We start from the raw sequence: 22,865 nt of genomic DNA, 5'->3' as shown, positions 1-22,865 counted from the left end.
TATTTTATATTTAATTGTGTACCATGTCCAAGCCTTATTTCTGCTAAAGACCAAACCCTTTGTCAGTAAAGAGAGGTGTCATACACTTTGATTCATGAACACGCACCAGTGCTTGGCACAGGATAGGCAGTCAGCGACAAAAGGTGACTGTTTGGGTTTTGTTTCAATAAAGTGCCTAGTGTTGTATGAGGACACAGGCACTGTGATGACTGGGGCAGGGAGGATAAGGCAGAATTTCCGTTTCAGAGGAACGAGGGGCCCAGGAGGGTTCCAAGGCAGGGACCTGAGCCCTGAAGCCAAGCACAAGGCAAAAGTCAAACGGTCAGCAAGGCTGACCTGCAGGTTCTTCTGTGCCACCTGCTGGGCCAGGGAGGAACTGTAGGTGGAGGTCACACAGCTCCTAAGAGGCAGAGGAGGAGAGGAAGAGAGAAAAGGGAAAGAGAGGAGGTGACAAGGCAGACTGCTAGGGGACTGTGTCCTAGAAAATGTTACTTTCTGTTAGTCTGTATGATGTATAATACTCCTGATCATGGAAAGCAATGCTCACTGCCAAAATCCAGGTAATTCTCTCACCATGTGATCCAGTGGTCCCATTCATGAGCACCTATCCAGACAAAACTATAATTCCAAAAGATACATGCACCTGTACACAGAAGCACTATTCACAACAGCCAAGACAAGGAAACAACCTAGATGTCCATCAACAGAGGAGTGGATAAAGAAGATGTGGTACCTAAATACACAATGGAATACTACTCAGCCATAAAAAAGAATGAAATAATGCCATTTGCAGCCACATGAATGGAACTGGAGATTCTCATAGTAAGTGAGATGGGTCAGAAAGAGTTAAGCATCATATATATCACTTACATGTGGAATCTAAAATGTAACATAAATGAACCTAAGAAACAGAAACAGACTCATAGACATAGAGAAAGGGGCTGGGGTGGGGGCTGGGGGAGGAGGGCAGGGGAGGACTGGACTGGGAATTTGGGGTTAGTAGATTCAAACTATTATATGTAGAATGAATAAACAACCATGTCTGACTCTATAGCACGAGGAACTACATTCAATATCCCGAGATAAACCATAATGGAAAAGAACATAAAAAAGAATGTGTATATGTATATGTAAGTGAATCACTTTGTTGTATAGCAAAAATTGATACACTGTAAATCAACTATACTTCAATTTTTTAAAACACAAGGTAATTCTCTAAAAGAAGGTCCAGCCCCCACTTGTTCCGTAAGTGAAGTTTTACTGGAACACGGTCACGCCCATTTGTTTAAGCCCTGCCTGTGGCTTCTTTTGCTTTATGAGGATGGAGCTGAAGAGGTGCAACAGAGCTTAAAATATTTTCACTCCGGCCTGTGTGGAAGTGTGCCGACCTCTGCTGTAAAATCTGGTTCTGTTTTTCACAAGGAGATTACCAAGTGATGTCTGGCAATGGAGACCCAGAAGGTGTTCGAAGATTCTGAAAGTCCAGAAAGTTCCCTTCCTTACAAAGCTGTCGCTCTGGCCTCTGACTCCCGTCCATCACGTGATCGCTCTGTCTCACTGAATCCATTTGTGAACTGAGGTTCTTCTACCCGCTCTTTGAGTCCAGGACCTGAAGTTTTCTAGCACGTGCACACCATGTCTAACTAGGAGTATTCCCTACTGCTTGTGGCCATGGGGGCTGGGGTAGAAGAGGAGCACACTGTTTACACAGCAGTCAGTGGAGGAGTGACAGCACCACCTCACTTCATCTACCTTAAGGATGTAGCAGATCTTCTGAGTTGACGAAAGTACTCCCACATACTACGTTTACCACAGTTGTTCTTTTTCCAGGTGTTTTCGCTATCCTCGTAGCAGGTGAGAATTCCTGGGCCAGGGATCGATCTCACCCCACAGCAGTGACCAGAGCCATGGCAATGTCAGCACTGAGCCACCAGGCACCCCATGTTTACCACTTTAAACGGAACCCTTTCTTCAATGGTTTTCTGAGTTTTCTCTTAGCAACAGAGTGTATAAAAAACATAATTTAACCTTTTTTTGCTGACCCAGAGTCATCTTGATGAAATCTGTTGCACTGGGGCCACCAGGGAACAGAAGTTAATTGAATTAACACAAAGAGCCAAAAAAAACTGATTTCATGCTTCCTGTATCTGCTTTTCTCCTTCCCTCCTTCTCAGAATCATCCTGCAGTGGATGCCCAGATAGGATGGGACCTAAATCAACCGCCCGTCTTATGCTGAAATTCCTAGATTAAAAAAAAAAATGTGTCTTGGTCCATTTGGGCCGCTGTAACAAAGCACCACTGGCTGGGTGGGGGCTGGCCAACAGCAGAAGTGTGCTCTTCACACTTCTGGAGGCTACAGGTCTGAGATCTGGGAGCCAGTGTGTTTGTGCAGGCTCTTTGGGGCTGTACCCCCACACGGCCCAGGGAGCCCCCCACTACTGATCATTTTCCCAAGGCCACCTCCTGATACATCACACTGGGAGTCAGGGTTCCAACAAATAATCCAGGGGCAACACAAACATTCACACCAGAGCCATTCAGCCCCTTCATCAAATCATCAAATATTTATAAAACGCCTCCTCCTGGTTTTAAATTCTTTTTCCCCCTTCTTTTAAGGCTGCGCCCACGGCATATGAAGGTTCCCAGGCTAGGGGTAGAATCAGAGCTATAGCCACCAGCCTACACCACAGCTCACAGCAATGCCAGATCCTTAACCCGCTGAGCGAGGCCAGGGATTGAACCCGCATCCTCATGGGTACTAGTCGGGTTCATTACCACTGAGCTATGACGGGAACTCCTTAAATTTAAAGATAATTAAGACATGGTTTCTGCTCTTGTGAAACGTAAGGTTCCAACCCTGTCCCAAACCAGCGTTGAATGTGGATAAGAAGGCCCATTTCTTCTAGCTTCACATCGGGCTATTTTGCTCATTCAACGCTATCTGATAAAGCCTAATATTTCCTTTTAGGGCCCCATTTATTATATTTTCTAAAGACATTGAACAACATCTAGCTGGATAAGGAGAAAGTTCACGAGCAGTTTCATGGTCAGGATTTTGTTTCACAACAAGAGCTGTTAGGTGTGGATTCCAAGAATAAATTCTATCTAAAAAATGGAGATTTCTCCGTATTACACGGTAATAGCTAAAAGAATTGTTTTACAACAACTAATGTTCCAACCCTGAATTATCTCCTAAAGGTCCAGAGACATTAGGGAGCCTCTAACATGAAGCTCCTGGTGCTGGAGCCTGTCATTCCTGCCTCAGTTTCACAATGATGAGCTGAAAGAAAGGCCTACCTATTTCTAATAAAACATGGTAAGTTCAGCTATAAGATTCTTCCTTTCTTCTTTCATTTTTAAATTTTTCATAGCTGCACCTGCGGCATATGGATGTTCCCAAGTTAGGGGTCGTATCGGAGCTGACAGCCACAGCAACGCAGGGTCCAAGCCGCATCTGCGACCTATACCACAGCTCGTGGCAATGCTGGATCCTTAACCCACTGAGCAAGGCCGGGGCTTGAACCTGCATCCTCACAGAGACAAGTTGGGTCCTTAACCCACTGAGCCACAATGGGAACTCCTAAGACTTTTACTTTATAAGAAGAATTTAACCATCCAAAACTGAAAATCAAATATAATGCAAAGAATAAGAGAGAACTGAGGAAAGAGAAAGATGGGAGAAAGGCAAGAAGTTCCAATAAGGCCCAGCGGGTTGAGGACCCAGCGCTGTCACTGCCGTGGCTCAGGTCACTATTGTGGCTCGGGTTTGATCCCTGGCCTGGGAACTTCTGCATGCCGCTGGCATGGCCCAAGAGAGAGAAGGAGGGAGGGAGGGAGAGAGAGAAATAAACAAAAGAGGGATAAGAAGAAAAAGGTCCAGGGAAGCAGACAGAAATGGAGGAGAAAAGAAGATGAGTAATACATGAACTGGAAGTCACTCAAGATATCTTCATTCAAAAAGTTAGTGTTGTGGCGCAGTGGTTAACGAATCCAACTAGGAACCATGAGGTTGCGGGTTCGGTCCCTGCCCTTGCTCAGTGGGTTAATGATCCGGCATTGCCGTGAGCTGTGGTGTAGGTTGCAGATGCAGCTTGGATCCCACGTTGCTGTGGCTCTGGCGTAGGCCAGCGGCTGCAGCTCCCTCTCGACCCCTAGCCTGGGAACCTCCATATGCCGTGGGAGCGGCCCAAGAAATAGCAAAAAGACAAAAAAGACAAAAAAAAAAAAAAGTTAGTGTTGAGAGAAGATCACAAAGGAAGAGCTATTCCCATTTTCCTTAAAAGAATAAGGGTGTGAAGAGCAGAGTGGCACGGCCTCACACTTGTGTCCTGACACCCAACTCCCCCAGATCTGATACCAGCAGGTCAGACCTGGCAATTAGCTCCAGGGCAAAGGAGGTAGGTAGTGCTGGAAAAGTCAGAGTTAAGCCAAAGTAAATATGCAATAAAATAGTCCTTGCAACTGAGGAAAATCAGGTTTGAAGCAGGATTAAGGAAGTGAAAGGTAACAGCCAACACAATAGAAAGGAGTCAGGAGAATCAAAGACTGGATGGAATAGAGCAAGTTAAACCATCCATACTTGCAGATGATATGATGACTAACTCAAGAAAGTCAACTGAAAAGCTACCAACACAGAAGAGAATTTTCAAGTCAGATGGAGTAGAGATTAATGGTTTTCATGAACCACAAAGAGAAGACAGAACAGATGAGAAGTCCTCATTTATAATAACAGCCAAAACAACAAAATACGTAGGGGTAAACTTAACAGGAACGTGAAGAATTGTACGAAGAAACGCCCAGAGCCAGAAAAGTGATCGAATGCTAAGGCGCACCGTGCTTGTGGGGAGGGAAACTGACCCCGTGAAGACATCATTCTCCTTCACCCAGAAGTCGAAGGCAATTCCACTGAAAAAGAACAGTGAGCAAGGCTCTGAAAATGCAGAGTATTAAGGGCGAGCCAGCTCTATCAGACATCAGGAGGTTTTATAGACCCTCAAGAATTAACACAGCATGAAATCATGGCATGAATACACAGATCCATGGGACAGAAAAGAAACCCAGAAAGTAGGCCCAAAGACATTTAGGAATTTAATATATGATAATAGTGACATCCTAAATCAGTGGGGATAGACAGACCATTCCATAAATGTTGTTAGAATAACTGGTTAGCCAACTGGAAAAAAGATGAATGTGGAGCCATACTGACACCATGGTAACTCCCAGAGAGGCAGAGATTAAAATGGTAAAAAAACACATGAAACCATAAAACCATAATAGCACTAGCAATCACAAAAAAGAGACAACCTGATAAATGTCTGCCACCACTGGACAAACACACAGCCAGTGACACAGGCTTGGGGGAAAAATCTAATCTAAATCTGAGCACTTTGATGCAACCACCAATTTACAGAAGCTCCAGAGGCAGAGGAACATATGAACTCCACTGCAGGTATGCAATCAGCACCATCCAGTTAGAGGGGTGTTCCAGGACACTCACAGTGCAAACACCACCAACAGAGTGCCTGGCGCCCACTTTCATTACAAGGGGTAAAAGAATAGAGATGAATATTTTCTTGTATATCCATTAGGAAATTGACATGAGAAATAGGATAGTATTTAAACTCAAGTAACTTTGACATATGGAAATTTATTACCTATTTAAAAATTAAAGAAAACTTTAAAAGCCAATGAACTTACAAAGAAAAAAAAAAAAAAAAAAAAGCAGCAGCTCTTAAGCTTGTCTTGACCATGAGATAAGCTCCAGAACAGAAGCTCCTGGAGAGGTTAACAGCAGGCAAAAGATAATGGGCCCCTGAACCGAGGAAACGTGTCTTGATTTTCTCAATGAGGTATTGCCACGATTTCCCAATTCATCTTCCTGACGGTGCTTTTGGTTTTTTTTATTTTTTTTATTTTTTTTAATTTTTTTATGATTTTTTTTTTTTATTTTCCCACTGTATAGCAAGGGGGTCAGGTTATCCTTACATGTATACATTACAATTACATTTTTCCCCCACCCTTTGTTCTGTTGCAACATGAGTATCTAGACAAAGTTCTCAATGCTATTCAGCAGGATCTCCTTGTAAATCTATTCTAGGTTGTGTCTGATAAGCCCAAGCTCCCGATCCCTCCCACTCCCTCCCCCTCCCATCAGGCAGCCACAAGTCTCTTCTCCAAGTCCATGATTTTCTTTTCTGAGGAGATGTTCATTTGTGCTGGATAGTAGATTCCAGTTATAAGTGATATCATATGGTATTTGTCTTTGTCTTTCTGGCTCATTTCACTCAGTATGAGATTCTCTAGTTCCATCCATGTTGCTGCAAATGGCATTAGGTCATTCTTTTTTATGGCTGAGTAGTATTCCATTGTGTATATATACCACATCTTCCGAATCCAATCATCTGAGGATGGACATTTGGGTTGTTTCCATGTCCTGGCTATTGTGAATAGTGCTGCAATGAACATGCAGGTGCACGTGTCTCTTTTAAGGAGAGTTTTGTCCGGATAGATGCCCAAGAGTGGGATTGCGGGGTCATATGGAAGTTCTATGTATAGATTTCTAAGGTATCTCCAAACTGTTCTCCATAGTGGCTGTACCAGTTTACATTCCCACCAATAGTGCAGGAGGGTTCCCTTTTCTCCACAGCCCCTCCAGCACTTGTTATTTGTGGATTTATTAATGATGGCCATTCTGACTGGTGTGAGGTGATATCTTATGGTAGTTTTGATTTGCATTTCTCTTATAATCAGCGATGTTGAGCATTTTTTCATGTGTTTGCTGGCCATCTGTATATCTTCTTTGGAGAAATGTCTATTCAGGTCTTTTGCCCATTTTTCCATTGATTGATTGTTTTTTTTTGCTGTTGGGTTGTATAAGTTGTTTATATATTCTAGAGATTAAGCCCTTCTGACGGTGCTTTTGAACCTTCCAAACCCACACTCCATGTGGCTGCCAGGATGATCTTCTCAGATGCAGGTCTGATCATGTTCTAGAACTTTCAGTGTCCCCCTACCTACAGGACCAAGTTCAGCGCCCTCGCAGGGCATAGTGTTTGTCATCTTTCCCATCCAGCCTCAACCCGCTTTCCAGGTGTCCTGCCCTCTTCACTGCAAACGCTCAAACTCAAGCACCAGGAGTAACGCTTAGATTCTGAACACAGCAAGCACGTTCTCTCTGCGTGGTTCTCTGCCTGTGGCTTCTTTTCACGTCTCCACCTAGTTAGTATTGACTTTCTGCCCTTTCTTCAAGACCCAGCGTGGACCTCCCTGTGGTGCAGCAGGTGAAGGACCCAGTGTTGTTACTGTGGCAGCTCTGGGCACTGCTGTGGTGCAGGTTTGATCCCTGGCTAGAGAACTTCCACATGCCACAGGCGTGGCCAAAGATAAAGAAGATCCAGCTGAAATGCTCTATCCTCTAGGAAGCCTGCGTTCACTTCCTCCAGGCAGGGCCCCCAGGGGTCGAGGCCCCTTCCACTCGGCTCACGGAGACCCCGGCTCAAGCCTCCATACAGTACAGGTCACAGCAGTTCTATTTCTTCCAGTCATTTCTTGTTATTGAACAAATAACCGCGCTTTACAGCCAACCCACCTCCTTCCCCAAAGGTCCTAAGCTCAAAGGACAGGACTCCAGAACATATCAAAAGCTAGGCTTCAAAAAAAAAAGACTAGGCCCCGAAGTAAATTTATTGGCAGGTCCTCATTCCAGATGGTCCTGAAACCGACACCCTGTATCACTCATTGCTCTCCTGCTCCTTCCACGGGTAAGTTCCCCTTAGGCACAAACCCACGGAATCCCACCATCTCTCTGCTTAGGTTGCTGAGTGAAGGTCAAAGAGCTTGTTTATGGAGAGCCAGGAGTTGGTCACAAGAGCAGAGACTAAAAGTCACAAATCCCCTAATTAGATGCCTGTGCTAAAAAGCAAAGGAAGCCCGTGATCTGGTGATCTCTGTCTTGCCTGTTTAGGATATTTGAGATTATGGGCAAAGTAAATATTTGGTTTGAGAAACACACCTGAGTGGAAATGAAGCTACAGGTTCGGCTTTGATCAAGGCGCTGGAGTAGTGGAGGCTCCCAGGCTGGGGCCTGCCCAACCCCCTACAGGTGCATTCCTGACAAAGTCCCTCCTGCTTTTCTGTCACTCAAACAGTCTCCTTTGTCATATTTCCTACAACTGAGTTCCCCCATTGGTTTTCTCACTTTACCTCCTTGCAGCGTAAAGCCTCAGCACAGCTGACGGTCATTTCTGTTTTCACAGGTGGTGCTGAACCTCCGACCTAACCCCTCTTAAGACCTCATCAGGCACTGTGTGTGAGCACTGACCTAAACCAGCCTATCTAACTGCCTCTGCTTGTGCAGTGGTGACCCTGGAATCACAGCCTCCCAGTGGGAAGGCATCGGAGAGGCCACTCGTGATCCAGCGCCCCACACTGCCCTCAGGGAACAGAAAGGCAGACTGACTGTCCAAGGGCATGGCGGTGAACTGCAGAAGCTTGACCTCAGTCTGTTTTCCTGCTATCTGGTTATCTGGTTCACCATTATTTCTTTTCTTTTTTTTTGCTTTTTTTGTTTTTCTTGCCTCATGGATGCTAGTCAGATTCATAATCCACTGAGCCACAAGAACTCTTTCGTTCACTCTTATTGCTATCACATCAAGCTACCTGCATTGTTTCCATTTTATTTCCTTCATCTTAGATGATATATTCAAATTTCTGTCCATAACAAACAGTGATGGAACCTCCCACCAGAACCCTCCAAGGAAGGGATTTCCTAATACTAGGAACACCTTGAATTATATTCAAACTGTCTCTTGCAACAGGGAGAGGAAGTGGCGGGAAGAGAACCAGGAGCGGGGGGTGACTCGTGATATTCAGCTTCAATCAGAAGAACTCATCTTCCATCCACCCATCAGCTGGAAGGCTCTGAGGGACCCGCTATTGCCCATCCTGTCACAGCATCCTGCTCCACTAAGGCGTATGCAGGGCAGTGAAGGTCAAAAGCAGTCCGGGCTCCCCTGCACAACTTCCAAGTATCAGGAAGATGGCAGATGTAAACATTCTGCATTATAGCCCCAAATAAATACAAGCAATAATAACATCACAAAATAATTCTTGTGAGAGCCTTCCTGTCGTCATTCAAAAGCCTTTCAGGGCACACATTATCTGCAGCGATTATAAGAAGGAAATTTCTGCATTTTCAAGTAGACATCTGTTACTAGCTGAATGGTGTCCCTTCCAGAACAGATCCAGTAAGAGTCCTAATTGCCAGCAGCTCAGAATGTGACCTCATTTGGAGACAGAGTCTTTGCCAAAGCAATCAAGTTACAATGAGGCCCTAATCCACCTGACTGATGTCCTTATGAAAAGGGGGAATTTGGACAGACACACGTGCAGAGGGAGGACGATGTGAAGACCCAGAGTGACCAGAAGGTGCAAGCAAGACACACCTGGAGGTGCCAGGAACCCTAAGAGGAATAAACAGAACCTCACTGCCCTCAGAGGGAATCAGCCCTGCCCACACCTGCTTCCGGCCTCTAGCCTCAGGACACAGAGAACAGAACAATCCACGCCTGTTGTTTAAGCCACCTGCCTGTGGGACTCGGCTACTCTGCTATGGCAGTCCCAGGAAACGACGAAACCGCTGATGACTGAAGGGAGTTTGGGTAACACCTGCCAATGGCGGCAGGCGTCAACCTCTACTTGCTAGAGGGACCACCTCTACCAAGCAACAAAGGTACCCAGCTTAGCTCACGGCAGAACATAAATGCCAGCGTTTCTCTACTTTAGAATATGTAATCTACATATTTAGGCAAAGGCCAATGTTCAACAATGCTTCTCTATAAATTCACACTGCTACTTTTGCCAAACCAGGGAGGGTGTAGAAAGTGGTCTCTCCCTCCCTCTCTCTCTCTCTCCCTCACACATACACACACACACACACAGTATATTCCTCTATCTGGCCCTGAATAGACTGTAGACTGACAGGTCCCCCAATGAGCCCTGTCCATTGAGCAGTGACGACTGGAACAGCTGCATCTTCAATACACATCATTGTCTTCAAAAGATGCTCAGAGTGAACTACAATTAAATTACAGAGCTGTCAAAGAGGGGTGTAATTATAGCATTTATTCACCACATTTACAAGGCCAGACACACACAAAAGGAACTGAAAGCCAAAGAGAGAAACAAAAACCCACTCCATATTCCTTACCTCAGCAGGACATCTGGCTGAGGGGAAGGGGAGGAGTTCGTTATCACACAAAGAGCCCTCTACTGTATCAGCCAACTTCCAGGGGGTCTTCTAGCCCAGGCACTCTCAGGCATCCAGTGGCAACTCCTCGCTCCTCTATGACTGGAAAAAGCAGGGCCTGCAAGGTGGCCATGACTCAACCACAGTCACAGACAAGCAAGGTGGGGGCTGGAAGCTGAGAGCAAGGTCATTCCCGCCAGCGGCCACAGGAGAGCCAAAGCGGGGCAGTCAGATCGGCCTCTTGTTTTGTCCCATCTAGAGACGATGTTAATTTATCCAGCAATTATTCATCACGTAGCTTACAGAAGCTTGAAAATTGTTCTTCACTTCTCCTGTCCAAACAACACCAGGGAAAAGAGAGGAAGAAAGTCCTCAACTGCAATCTATGCTGGTCAGTTCCATGGCTAATTGATAATGCATCCAAACCACCAGAAGATGGTTCAGTTCATGTGGTCACCTTCCACCTCAGTGTCCAAGACAAATTGAGGTAGTAACACTTATGCAGGGAGCAAACACCTTGAATACAAAAAAACCCAAAAAACCCTGCAAACTAGATCACCATGGATGGTCTCAATCCAGCCATCAACAAACACCTACTGCACGCTCTCTGTGTAAGATGTTGCGCTAGAGATCGTCAGGGACACAGGGAAGTGTCACACCTGTTTCTCAAGAGCCCATGGTCTAGTCGAAGAGACAGAACACAGAAAGACAAAGCAAAGCGAGGCAGGACACACAAAGTATTTGAAACCACAATTCAGTCATATATACAAGTTTGGTGCAAGGATTCTTTTTTTGTGTGTGTGTCTTTTTGCCGTTTCTTGGGCTGCTCCCGCAGCATATGGAGGTTCCCAGGCTAGGGGCTGAGTGGAAGCTGCAGCCGCTGGCCTATGCCAGAGCCACAGCAACACGGGATCCAAGCCACGTCTGCAATGTACACCACAGCTCATGGCAATGCCGGATCCCTAACCCGCTGAGCGAGGACAGGGATCGAACCCGCAACCTCATGGTTCCTAGTCGGATTCGTTTACCGCTGAGTCACAACAGGAACTCCAAGGATTCTTAAATGAATGGATTATCATCAGTCTGCTTCGCACTTTTTCTTGCCTGAATATGATCACGTAATGGTGGCTTTCTTAGCACCTTCAGGTGGACCCAGTGGTCTAAAAATTTATCTCAATTGTTCATTCAATCGAACCTGCCTTTCCACTAGGGAGTGGTATTTCCACCATATATAAAACCCCAACCCCAGCCCCCAATTTAAATCGCTGCTTGGCCACAACGGGATGAATCACTAGGGAAAAAAGTAAGTACTTTTAATAGTGCTACTGACAACAGACCCTATGACCTTATAAGAGCTCTTCTCTGAATGAAGACACTGACAGCAAGCACACGGCATTTTCCTCCTATCCTGAGCCCAGGGCAGGTGTCACTTAGTGATCGTGTAACTATTTTCATGTTCAACACAAATACGGAAGCACAATCTTTCTTAACATAGCACACAGGCAGCCACGGGCATATGAGCAAAATCAGCTGGTGATACAGCTGCCAACTGCAATTAGTGTCACATTTTGTGTCTAGCTTCTTTGTTTTCTCTTTTTAGGGCTGAACCTGCAGCAAGAGGAAGTTCCCAGGCTAGGGGTCAAATGGAGCTGCAGACGCCAGCCTACACCATAGCCACAGCAACGCTGGATCCGAGCCTCATCTGCGACCTACATGACAGCTCATGGCAATGCTGGATTCTTCAATGCACTGAAGGAGGCCAGGGATCAAACCCGCATCCTCACATTTACCAGGTTGGGTTGGGTTTCCAACCCACTGAACCATGACAGGAACTCCTTGTGTCTAACTTAATAAGCTAATTACGTCATACAACATTTAGCACTCTGGGTTCAAGATGTGATGAGAATGATCTCAGAGATGAGTGTGACAGAGACTAACAGCTGTCCCCAGTGTCCAAGCTCCCTCTCTTCAACAATGTTAAACTCTGATTTTCAGTGAGATGCCTGGCCGTCCTCTATAAAGCTTATGGCTAAGGTCTAATGAGACAGACAACTTCCAGGATGTATGCTTAAGGGATATGCTGTCTTCCTTCCCTTCCTCCATCCTGGACCACATGGTGAGGAACACACACTAGGGAGAGCAGCAGCGAGGGAGAAGGAACTTCAGGCCCAGGTGTCCTTGCGGAGGAGAGGACACTGGAGTCATCACAGTGGCCCTGAAAAATCTGCCCCAAGCTGTTACAAGAGAAATAAGAAACTCCCATTGCACTACTTTTATCTGGGATGCTATTCTTCATGGTCAAGCTTATATCCTAACTAGTAAAATACTCACATTACAATTCATAGCAACCAAGAGATTCAATTCTTTTTATCAAAAACAAAGCAATATGGAAGAGTAAAAGGAAGTTTTGCTTTCAAAGAAAAATCAGAGAAAGTATTCTTCTAGTTTACTTTAAGTACTATTTTTTTTTGGCCACACCCACAGCATATGGAAGTTTCCAGGGCAGGGATCAAACCCCAGCCACAGAAGCAACCTGAGGCACTCTGGGTTCAAGGTGTGACAATGCCAGATCCTTAGCTTGCTGAGCCACAAGAGAACTCCCACCTTAAGAACTTTTAATGGCAGAAATCTCGTATTCCTATAAATTCTGGATTTATCTGGAAAGGTGAGCAAGAACACATGCACACATATTACATAGCTCTGTTTATACATTTGTTCACACACAATAACTCTAGGTTCATAGGTACAAGACTAAGCCACGGAATACGGAAATCTGTTTCAAAACCATGGACCCTGAATTTCTGGCATCAGCAGTGCAAACAAATCTAAAACAGATCCAAGGATCCAAGCAAGTAAATGAAAGCATTTTTTTCCTGTCAGTACTGAACTTTCAGTTTCCAGCTCGCCCCCCACCACTCACATGCGTGCACACACGCACGTGCACACACCCGCACACACACAGGCTATAAAGGACAGTTTAGAAAAGGCATGGAGCTTGGCCTGTTCCGGACGATGTCCCCAGGGCTCTGCCACATGGACTTCACTCCCCGGACACCAGTCTGGAGGGTGCAGAGGCCCAGCCTGGCTCTTCTGCGACTCTCCTCCCATTTTCCGGGAGGTACGCTGGACTCTCCCCAGCTCTTTCTGGGTGTGCATTATTTATTTTTGGTGGTGTGGGAAAGGAGGGGAATCTGATGTCCTTCGAATTTTTAATGTGTCAAAACCCAGTTAAAAATCCTTTCAGGAGCCTGACCTCGCTGGTTCTTCTCTTTCCTCATGGTCACCATGCCCTGGCCCCCACTCAGGCAAAGCTAGCCAGGAATTACAGAATACTCCAAGGATGACAACCATTCCTTTTCTCCTGATATTTCATTAATTTTTTTCCATTGTCTAAACATACATCATCCTACGAATGAGACCACAGACCCCAGCAACTTAGAATAGATACGATGGAGGGAGAGCCTGGGATCTATCTGCCTATTACCAAAGAAGCTCATTCTGCAGAGCCAAGTAGATGGATCCTGATAATTAGTGATTTTTAATCATAAGAAAAGGAATTCTGTAGATAAGTGAGCAAAACCAACCTTATTGGTTTTATTAAAGGGCAAGGAGTTACAGCCTAGAGTGCAAACCCAAGAAGCCTACATACTCAGACACCCGAGTTGGGGATTGGGGTGGTCACGTGGGAACAATTAAGGAGCAAGGACAGTCTAGTCCATTGATCTTGCCACCCTGTGACAAGGGATCAGACAGGTTGTTCCCTCAGCAAGTGACTGTGCAGAATGGCACAGGCTGTTCCCAGCACGAAGATGTCCAGCCAAGCACACCAGAGGCCAATGCCATCCAGCCGAGTGCCAGGCTGGGTGCCCAGAAGAGGGCTGTGTCTGCAGGAAGGAAGGGGCCAGGCATGGGCCCACCAGGCTGCATCTCTGCCCAGAAAGGACACTGCAGCACTGCTGGAAGTGCCATCCAGAATGTGCCACATTAGCACTGGGATTATTTGGAGCTGAAGGCAACTGACAAGAAGCAGATACAAGGAAAGCTCTCTGCCCTTCTCCTCTGGGCCTAAAAGCAGGACATAAAATTACAAATGTGTCCCCACCCCCCAACTCTCGACCAGAAAGGACAGGAGTGAACCAGGGGGCCAACTTCAGCCCTGCACTGGCCCAGAGATGGCACCAGAGGCAGCTGCGGTACAAAGCGTCCTAACTGGCTCCTGTGTGTTATTGGTCAGCTTCCCACATGTGTGCTCTCTAATAACGTGTCTCCCAGAAACCCCAAGTCCTCTTCCTTTGTCTTGTCACTTCTCTAAAATCATACCCTTCCTCAGCTCAGATGCTACATAAGGACTTCTCACCAGGCCCTGGAGCTCCTCGCCTCTGGGCGCTCCCACAGGTCAGCGTCCTATACACGTTAACAAATGTTGCTTTGTTTCTCCTTGTTTACGTCTCTGTCAGGACAGTCAGAGGGCCGTGAAGAGCCGGGGCAGCGGGAGAGGGAACGGTTTTGTTCTTCGTGATTCAGGTCCTCTCCAAGAGCACCTTGTCCCCGACAAAGACAGGTCACCCGTATGGATGGTGAGTGCCAGGGGACGACCCACGGGGCCCCCCAAGACTGGCCGCCTCTGGTCTGCAGGCAGCCTGTTGCGCAGAGCCAGCCCCGTGGGCCCATACCTGTTCTGATGCTTGGATTACACTGGCTTAAAATCCTTCATTTGTGAACACGGGGCCCACGTTTCTGTTTGGCACTGGACCCCCCATTACGTGGCCCCCTTAAGGTGGAGATGGTGCAGTGACATGGGGAGATGTTAGACCCACTCGGTGCCATGGCCTCTGGGAGCCCAGCTCGTATGCAGGTCTGGAGGAAAGAAGGGACGACGGGAACTCCTCACCTGATGCTCCTGATGAGGAGGGAGGAAATGGAGTCTGTGGTGGCAAACGGGAGACTTCAGGACTGCTGCCGGCGGAAGCTCAGAGCGGTGAACTGACAGCCAGGCTCTGTGCTAAGCGTGCACCCTGAGGGTTCGAGTCCCTGGGAAAACCACTCTCGCAAACTGTACAGCGCAGGTGCTCGGGTCCCGGCTGGCCTCCCTGCTCTGCCAGGGCTCAGCATCAGCGCAGAAATGAAGGGCGCTTTCTCTGCAGGCCAGTTTGATCACACACATTCCTCTGCTTGCTCTGATACCACACAGTGGAGGATTTGCTGGCTGCCTGGTCCATCCTCCCAGCTCCCTTCTTCTTCACCTCTCAGCATTCCTACCGTTCTCTTGAATTCTGATAACAAGGTGCAATATCACCAAAGCTAATTTTCTACAGGAAACATTCAGGCAGGTTTAGCAAGACTGTATGGATCCCTCCTCTAATTCAGCAATTAGATGAGTGATTTCTGCCTGATACTACCATTGCAAAAATAAAATCTTTTCGAAATTCTAAACTGATAGCATAAATGAGGTTTTAAGACTTAACTACTATAATCTCTAGGTGACAGAATTATAGGTAATTTTTATTCTTTATATTCTTATTTTTTCCCAAGTGCTTCATAATGATCCTATTTTACTTTTACAATTAGAAAAAATAAAAACTATAATTTAACCTAAGTAGAAACTATTTCCATCAACTTTGGAGACATCTTTTGTCCATACAAACTGCTGATATACTAATTAGAAATCAATTTCAGCTCTTCATTAAAGCTGGTTCCTTAAGGAGTTCCACCTGGCAATACTTTAATACCTAGCTCAAATGGTCACATTCTTTCATCTGTGAGAGTCTTAAGAATGTCCCTTAAGTTTCCAAATTTTGGATTTGAAAAATCGGGGGAGGGGGGTTAAAAGTCATCGATAATCCAATCAATTGAAAAAGTCATAAAAAATAAAAGCAAAATATCTCCCAAGTCCAGTTTTCCTACACATAAACAGACTTGCCTACAAATATACTTTTTAAAAATAAAATGGGTATTATAGTATTTTCACTTTATTGTATGCATATCTGCACTTATTAGTATATATATATGTAACTTATCTTTTTATTGGCATCTAAAACATTATTTATTTAGCCAAATTTCCCACTGCTGAGCTACACATTGTTTCCACTTTCTTGTCACTGCACATATGGTTACAGTGAACATTTTTGTACATGTATTGTGATCTATAATGACAGTTATGTACACAGATTGTGATCTATAATGATGGTTGTGTACACAGATTGTTACCCATAACGGCAGTTGTGTACATGAATTGTTAAATATAATGATAGTTTGTACAGGTATTGTTATATATAATGATACTACTGCTGCAAAATTCTTAAGATCGTGATTTTTAAATTAAAGATAGTAGGCATTTTAGGAGTTCCCTTGTGGTGCAGTGGGTTAAGGATCCACTGTTATCACTGCTGTGGCTCAGGTTTGATCCCTGGCCAGGGAAGTTCTGCAAGCTGCAGGCAAGGCCAAAAAAAGTGTGCATTTTAAATCTTAATGAGCGCTACCAAATTAGCCTCTCCAAAGGCTGAATGATTACACTCTTGGAGCTACAAGCACCTCATTCCCCATGTCCTTTTTTTTTTTTTTCTTTTTAGGGCCGCACCCGCGGCATATGAAGGTTCCCAGGTTAGGGGTCCAATTGGAACTATAGCTGGCGGCCTACACCACAGCCATAGCAACAAGCCACATCTGCCACCTACACCATAGCTTACGGAAACACTGGACCTTTAGCCCACTGAGGGAGGCCAGGGATCGAACCGGTGTCCTCATGGATCCTGGTCAGGTTCTTAACCCTCTTAGTCACAATGGGAAGTCCCCCCCCCACCATGTCCTTTATTGCACTTAAGGTTATATCCACTTTTTTCAATTGCTCTTAATCTGATTCCAGAAAAATGTTTTCATTCACATTCCCAGAGCGATTCTTCACATATTTTGGCCCTTTTTATAACTTCTTTAAATGTGTTCAGATCCATCATCTATGCTTCTACTGACTGCCCTTCTCTTGCTGTTCACTCTTAATACTGTTGTCCAGCCCCCCTTAATGTAGTTGAAATCACCCCTTCACAATGCCCAGTAAGAATATGCCCTGAGCATGAGGGGACAGCATTGTCTAAGGACCTCCCAGCTTTATTAAATAAGGTCTGCCTTTAATATTTTCACACATAGCACAAAGGCATGAAAGAATCCGCCCACTGCTAATGACCAAAAGTCCAAGGCTTCAACAGTGAGCTGGAAGCTCAGATACCAGGAGGAACAGCTTCTCGGAAAGCATCACAGCACAGCACACACGGCCATGAAGCCACTTCCTCACTAGAATGACTTCATGTGTGCACACAGTGGTAAGCATCACTGCACACCTAGTCACACCACGAGCAGTTTAAAGAGACAAAGCCATCAACCCTCAAAAGACAAATTTTAAATTGTGACAGAGAACACTCTCTGGTTCATACAAATAACCGAAATGTTAAAAATCTCAAATAAAAGACACTCCAAAATGACAAGAATTTAGTTAGAATGGCGAGTCTGAGGGATATTTGTTCTCCTTTTCTTTAAATTCTCTAAATGATACCTTGGGTTGATTTTAAAGTAAATTATAATTGTGAAATTGGAGTGGAGATGCTTACACAGCTCTAGGAGTGTACTGAAAACCACAGAACTGCACACTTTAAAAGGTAAATTTTATTATATGTATAATTTCTTGATGAAGCTCTTATTTCTGTAAAAGTAGAATTTTAAAATGAAAACACTATGCTGCAGGAGCAGGAGGGCATAAGGGAATTCTGTGCTTTCTGTTGATTTTGCATGAACCTAAACTGTTCTAAAAAAGAACATGTATTTAAAAAATTAAAGTGCATTCTTTTTTTTTTTTTTTTTGTGGTCTTTTTGCCTTTTCTTGAGCCACTCCCTCGGCATAGGGAGGTTCCCAGGCTAGGGGTTGAATCAGAGCTGTAGCTGCCGGCCTACGCCAGAGCTACAGCAACTCAGGATCTGAGCCGCATCTGCGACCTACACCACAGCTCACTGCAACGCCAGATCCTTAACCCACTGATCGAACCCGCAACCTCATGGTTCCTAGTCGGATTTGTTAACCATTGCGCCACGACGGGAACTCCTAAAGTGCATTCTTTAAGTTCCATTAATTTTGTGTTGAAAATCCCAGAAGGCAGCAGAATACATAAAACCTACAGCACAGCAAGCTTCTTTGCAACTCCTTGTTCTCGGCAGTGCTAACTGATGCGCAGGTGGAAGAGGCCGCTCCAACCATCAGTGAGTGTCAGAGTGTTCAGAAACTCTGTGCGACTTTATTCCAGAGCAACTTACAGACCCTGAGCAGAGGGTCTATGCTCCCGGCACACTTATTGGAGGTAACAGCGTTACCCCTGAGAGACAGACAGACAGCCCCTCCCTTTCTATTTGGGCTCCACTGAGGAGTTCTAGCTTATGATTAACGAAAAGTTCATTGTGTCAAACTATTTCATAGACAAAGAATAAGTTCTAGGGTAATGAAAAAGCAACAGAGAATAAATTAATTCCATTTATCACTGGCATAATATAATGGATGAGAGCACTCTGAGGGGAGGCCTGGCTATTCTTGTAGAATTTTCTATATTAATACCAAGCCAAAAAGAAAGAACTGGCAGCAAATATTGCATCTAGGAAGTTAATCAAGCAGTCAGAGTAATCGTCAAGACACAAGTGAAATTGTTTTACTCTGATGACTTGGATAAAAAGAGACTTCTGCAAGGAAATAGTAAAAACTAAAATCCACTTTTATTCCCAAAGCATGAACGGGAACAAAAGAATACTTCTGTGTTATGGTGGTCTGGTGGTCTCATAAGAAGGGCTACTACCCCACCTGGGGTAAAAGTCAGAAACTTCAGTGGACTTTCAGGCATATAAAGGCATCTGTCCTTGGAAGTTCAGGGAAGAAAGCTCTTCTTTCTGAAGGAAACTGGAGACGTTCTTGGGAGTGGGGCAGAAATCACACCGATATTGGTGAGCTTTCAAACCAAAGACATGAAGAAATGTTAGGTCCTCTCTCACCAAGCCTATTCCTCAGCCACTTCACAAACTGCCAAAAGCATGAACAGGTTTCAACCTTATCTGCACAGAATTTCAGCGTGTCTTCCACTACCAGGCGCCACCTGGACAGTATTTCTGTGCCACACCTCATTCCCGTGGCTGTTTCTTCAGGGCATCGTCCCAAGACAGTGTAACTTAGGAGGAGCATGTGGGACTGAAGTCAACTTTCTTTAGGGTCTGTCCCGCCTGCTATGCATCAGGTGGTGGCAACTGACCACCCTAAAAGGCCACTGTGCTGGAAGAGCCTAACAGGAGCCCAGACACAAACCAAAAGCAGAAAACTGAGAAAATGCAAGGGAATCCACTTGATGAATGAAAGACACAGGACAACTGTGACTAACGGAAGACAGCCGTGGCTGCTCAAATTTTACTAAATTTCAGTCACCAACCAGCAGCACAAAGACGAAGGCAATAATTTGGTCTCTTTTTAAAGTATATTGTTTCCTTTATGCCACTGATTTTCCTGTTCAACTTTAAGGGCATTAAGTTTTCTATTCTGCTTTCTTTTTAAAGTCAGTATAGGGAGGGGACAAATTTTCTCTATCCTGTGGACACCACAGCTGTGGCTTTAAGAAAGAATGACACCTGTGAATGAGGTGGATCAGAGTGCCTGGCACAAGCAAGTAATAAAACTCCCATGAGCACAGAATAAGAGCTCTATTAATGAAGGGTTTATGCATCTACTTCTTCACAGATACTATGCAGTTCAGCAATTACTTTCTTTTTTCCCTTCCTATTTCTGTATTAAACACTTTCCCATCCCATCTAAGGAACAGAGAGAAATGCCTTTGCTTTATTACAGGAGAGTACAAAGGAGATCATTTGGGGTCTGTTTCTTTCCTAATCAAAGGCTAGAGCCAACTTCTAAAGTCAAAGACCTATGAAGTTCCCTCGGGGGGTGTCTGCCTTCTCCTGTCTTCTTTGGAGGTTCCTGGTCAGCAGGCTACACAATTTCTCCTGTCTCAAAGAAGCGACAGCTTAAAGTGGATGGCAGGTGCACTGCCATTACGTGTATATATACACTTCTCTAATCCAAAAATAAAATCTAGTTTATCTGGGGTTGAGAGAAGAGAAACTTGAGAAAGCAATGCTTTTATACCCCAGATAACAATGAATAACTGTGTGGAGTTCCTGTCATGGCGCAGTGGTTAACAAATCCGACTAGGAACCATGAGGTTGCGGGTTCGATCCCTGCCCTTGCTCAGTGGGTTAAGGATCCGGCATTGCCGTGAGCTGTGGTGTAAGTCACAGACGAGGCTTGGATCCCGAGTTGCTGTGGCTCTGGCGGAGGCTGGCAGCTACAGCTCCGATTAGACCCCTAGCCTGGGAACTCCATATGCTGCAGGAGCAGCCCTAGAAAAAGGCAAAAAGGCCAAAAAAGAAAAAAAAAAAAAAAAAAAGAAAAGAATAACTGTGGAACTACATAGAAGAATCACACAGCAAAGTGACATTGTGATTTCTAATGAGGGACGATAAGAAATAAGGTTGTTCAAGGGATCACCTGATCAAGAAAAATTACATACCTCTTCTGAAAAAAATGTACCTACACCATGAGGAGACAGGGAAGCGCAATAGACTTTGTAACCTGCCTAGGGATGTAGCAACAGCCTCACAGGGTATGTCACAGACGGTCATGCTGGCCTCAAGGGCTGTGGGGTGAAGGGGGAGGAAGTTCAGGGCAGGGGTGCTTCCAAAGCCCCCAATCCTCATGAAATTTCTACTTTCTCAGCCAGAAACAGGTACAGTACCCAAATAAGTTATTTTTAACCTACTATGTTGTTTAAAGGGAGAGAAACTGCTCTGAAGAAAAGAAAAACACGTTAACACCCAAGAAATTAACCAGCAAGAATGCACTCGTAGGCACATGTCCTTTTTATCCCTTGGGTAAACCCAGTTGTTGGTAGTTTCCATGTAACTCATGTGAAGGAATTTTGAGAGGAAAAAAACAATTGAAATGGGAGGTAAAAATAAAAATGCTCTGATTACTACTACTACTAAAAATAGATGTATTTTCGGGTTCATTCAATGCAATCTATAGTAATTCTTATTCACATGATATGCTTGAAGGAAGACGCTAACTGAATGTTATCCCTATTAGTGCCAACATTTTTAAACTAAAGCACTTTGAACGGACACTTTCCTGTAACAGACTCTACTCTGAACAGAACAGAAAGTGCTCTGGATGTCTCAGGGCTTTATGATGCTCACAGGCAATCAAGCGACACCCTGAGGAGAGACCAAAGTAGACAGGATGGCCTCTGACAACGGTCCTTCTCCCCAGGACATTCTGGTTCCTACTTCAGAATAAGTATTCTGCTTCTTTCTTTCTTGTCTTTCTTCTCTCCCGTGTTTAGCCTTCACTTCTCATCAGGCTGGTAGGTCTAATTCTCAGAGTTCCTTCTCCTTTTCTATTTTACCCCTTCCGGTGTCTGTGAGAGAGGAAATCAGATCCTCTAGCAGGACAGAATTTTAGGTAAACAGAGAATCACTAGGTGCTGAGCAAAGCTTCAGAAACTCTCCCAGGAGTTTAGAGGATGAACGGCATCTGCTTTTGCTGCCTTTGCTTTGCTTGCTGAAACCTGGGTGCTTCGTTGTGTCCCAGACAGATGACATAATGTCATTGTATGGTTAATGTGTGGTTAAATCCACTGAAAGCAACAGGGAAAAGATGGCTTCTGTCTCTTTAACTTGCAACTTCAAGCAGCTACTTTGTACCATACCTGAAACATCAGCACTCAGAGGCTCATTATGGACATTCTGTGAAAGTTTAATTTCCTCCATGGCCATGATTTTGTTAAATGTTACTGCAATAAAAAGGACAGCATACAATCTATGAGCACAAAGTTTATGAAACTGGGGGTGGGGGGGTGACTCACACTTATATTACCAATTCTGTCCTCTCTCTCCACTTCAGGGAAAGAAAACACATTACTTTTCATCGTGTTGATGCATAGAATAGGCAATAAAATGGAAGAGATGGAGGAGACAAAGTGACACCTGTAATAAGATACTGGAATTATCACCACATTTTACAATCTACAGAACCACACATTCACCAAATTACAGTCTCCATCAAACTGCTGACCCTGCCCCGAGGGAGCAATTTACTGTATTCCTCATTCCTGAAAAGGAAAGGGAGGATTAGTTCAGGGGTGAGTTCCTTTTCAGCAGTAAGAGTCAGTGTTTACACTGGGTAAAATGACATAATTTCCAAACTCTGCAAAAGAAAAATATACCTCACCAAATTTACATCCCTTTCATATCTCATCTCCTCCAAAATGCTCTCTAAAACCCAAAGATCCAACTACTCATAATATTTTTAGGATGAAAGAAAAGGCTTATAAAACATTATCATCATCATGTTTTCTCTCGTTCCTGCATTGTTTTCCAAGTAACTCGAATTTATTAGCAAATATTCATCCTCCTAGAGGTTGTTTATTAGAGAAAAGTTGTCCTGGATTGATTAAGGCAAAAGTAATTTTTGAAACATTTACATTTATACAAGGTCAATTTTTATCCTCCTGTTTTGCCAGATATAACACATTTCTCTTTTTGTTTCCC

At 44.7% G+C, this 22,865-nt stretch overlaps 1 protein-coding gene across 20 annotated transcripts in view; it reads right to left on the bottom strand.

Annotated features, from left to right (window-relative positions):
• Positions 1 to 22,865, bottom strand: part of CRACD (capping protein inhibiting regulator of actin dynamics) — a 265,286-nt gene that overhangs the window by 101,829 nt on the left and 140,592 nt on the right. For 6 of the 20 annotated variants that reach the window (XM_021101353.2, XM_084972320.1, XM_021101355.2 and 3 more), the window contains one exon: positions 22,025 to 22,108. The exons of the other annotated variants lie outside the window; for them this stretch is intronic. In XM_021101353.2, the coding sequence (XP_020957012.2) occupies positions 22,025 to 22,091 (67 nt within the window). In that variant the 5' untranslated portion in view covers positions 22,092 to 22,108. The remainder of the gene's footprint in view (positions 1 to 22,024; positions 22,109 to 22,865) is intronic. 20 annotated transcript variants of the gene reach the window in all.

This window comes from Sus scrofa, chromosome 8 (genome assembly GCF_054392235.1).
Source record: "Sus scrofa isolate SSC_HxYL_T2T_F1_AM1 chromosome 8, Sscrofa_HxYL_maternal_Yorkshire_Landrace_v2.0, whole genome shotgun sequence".
NCBI classification, from domain to species: Eukaryota; Metazoa; Chordata; class Mammalia; order Artiodactyla; family Suidae; genus Sus; species Sus scrofa.
This window is presented reverse-complemented; position numbering and strand designations above follow the sequence as displayed.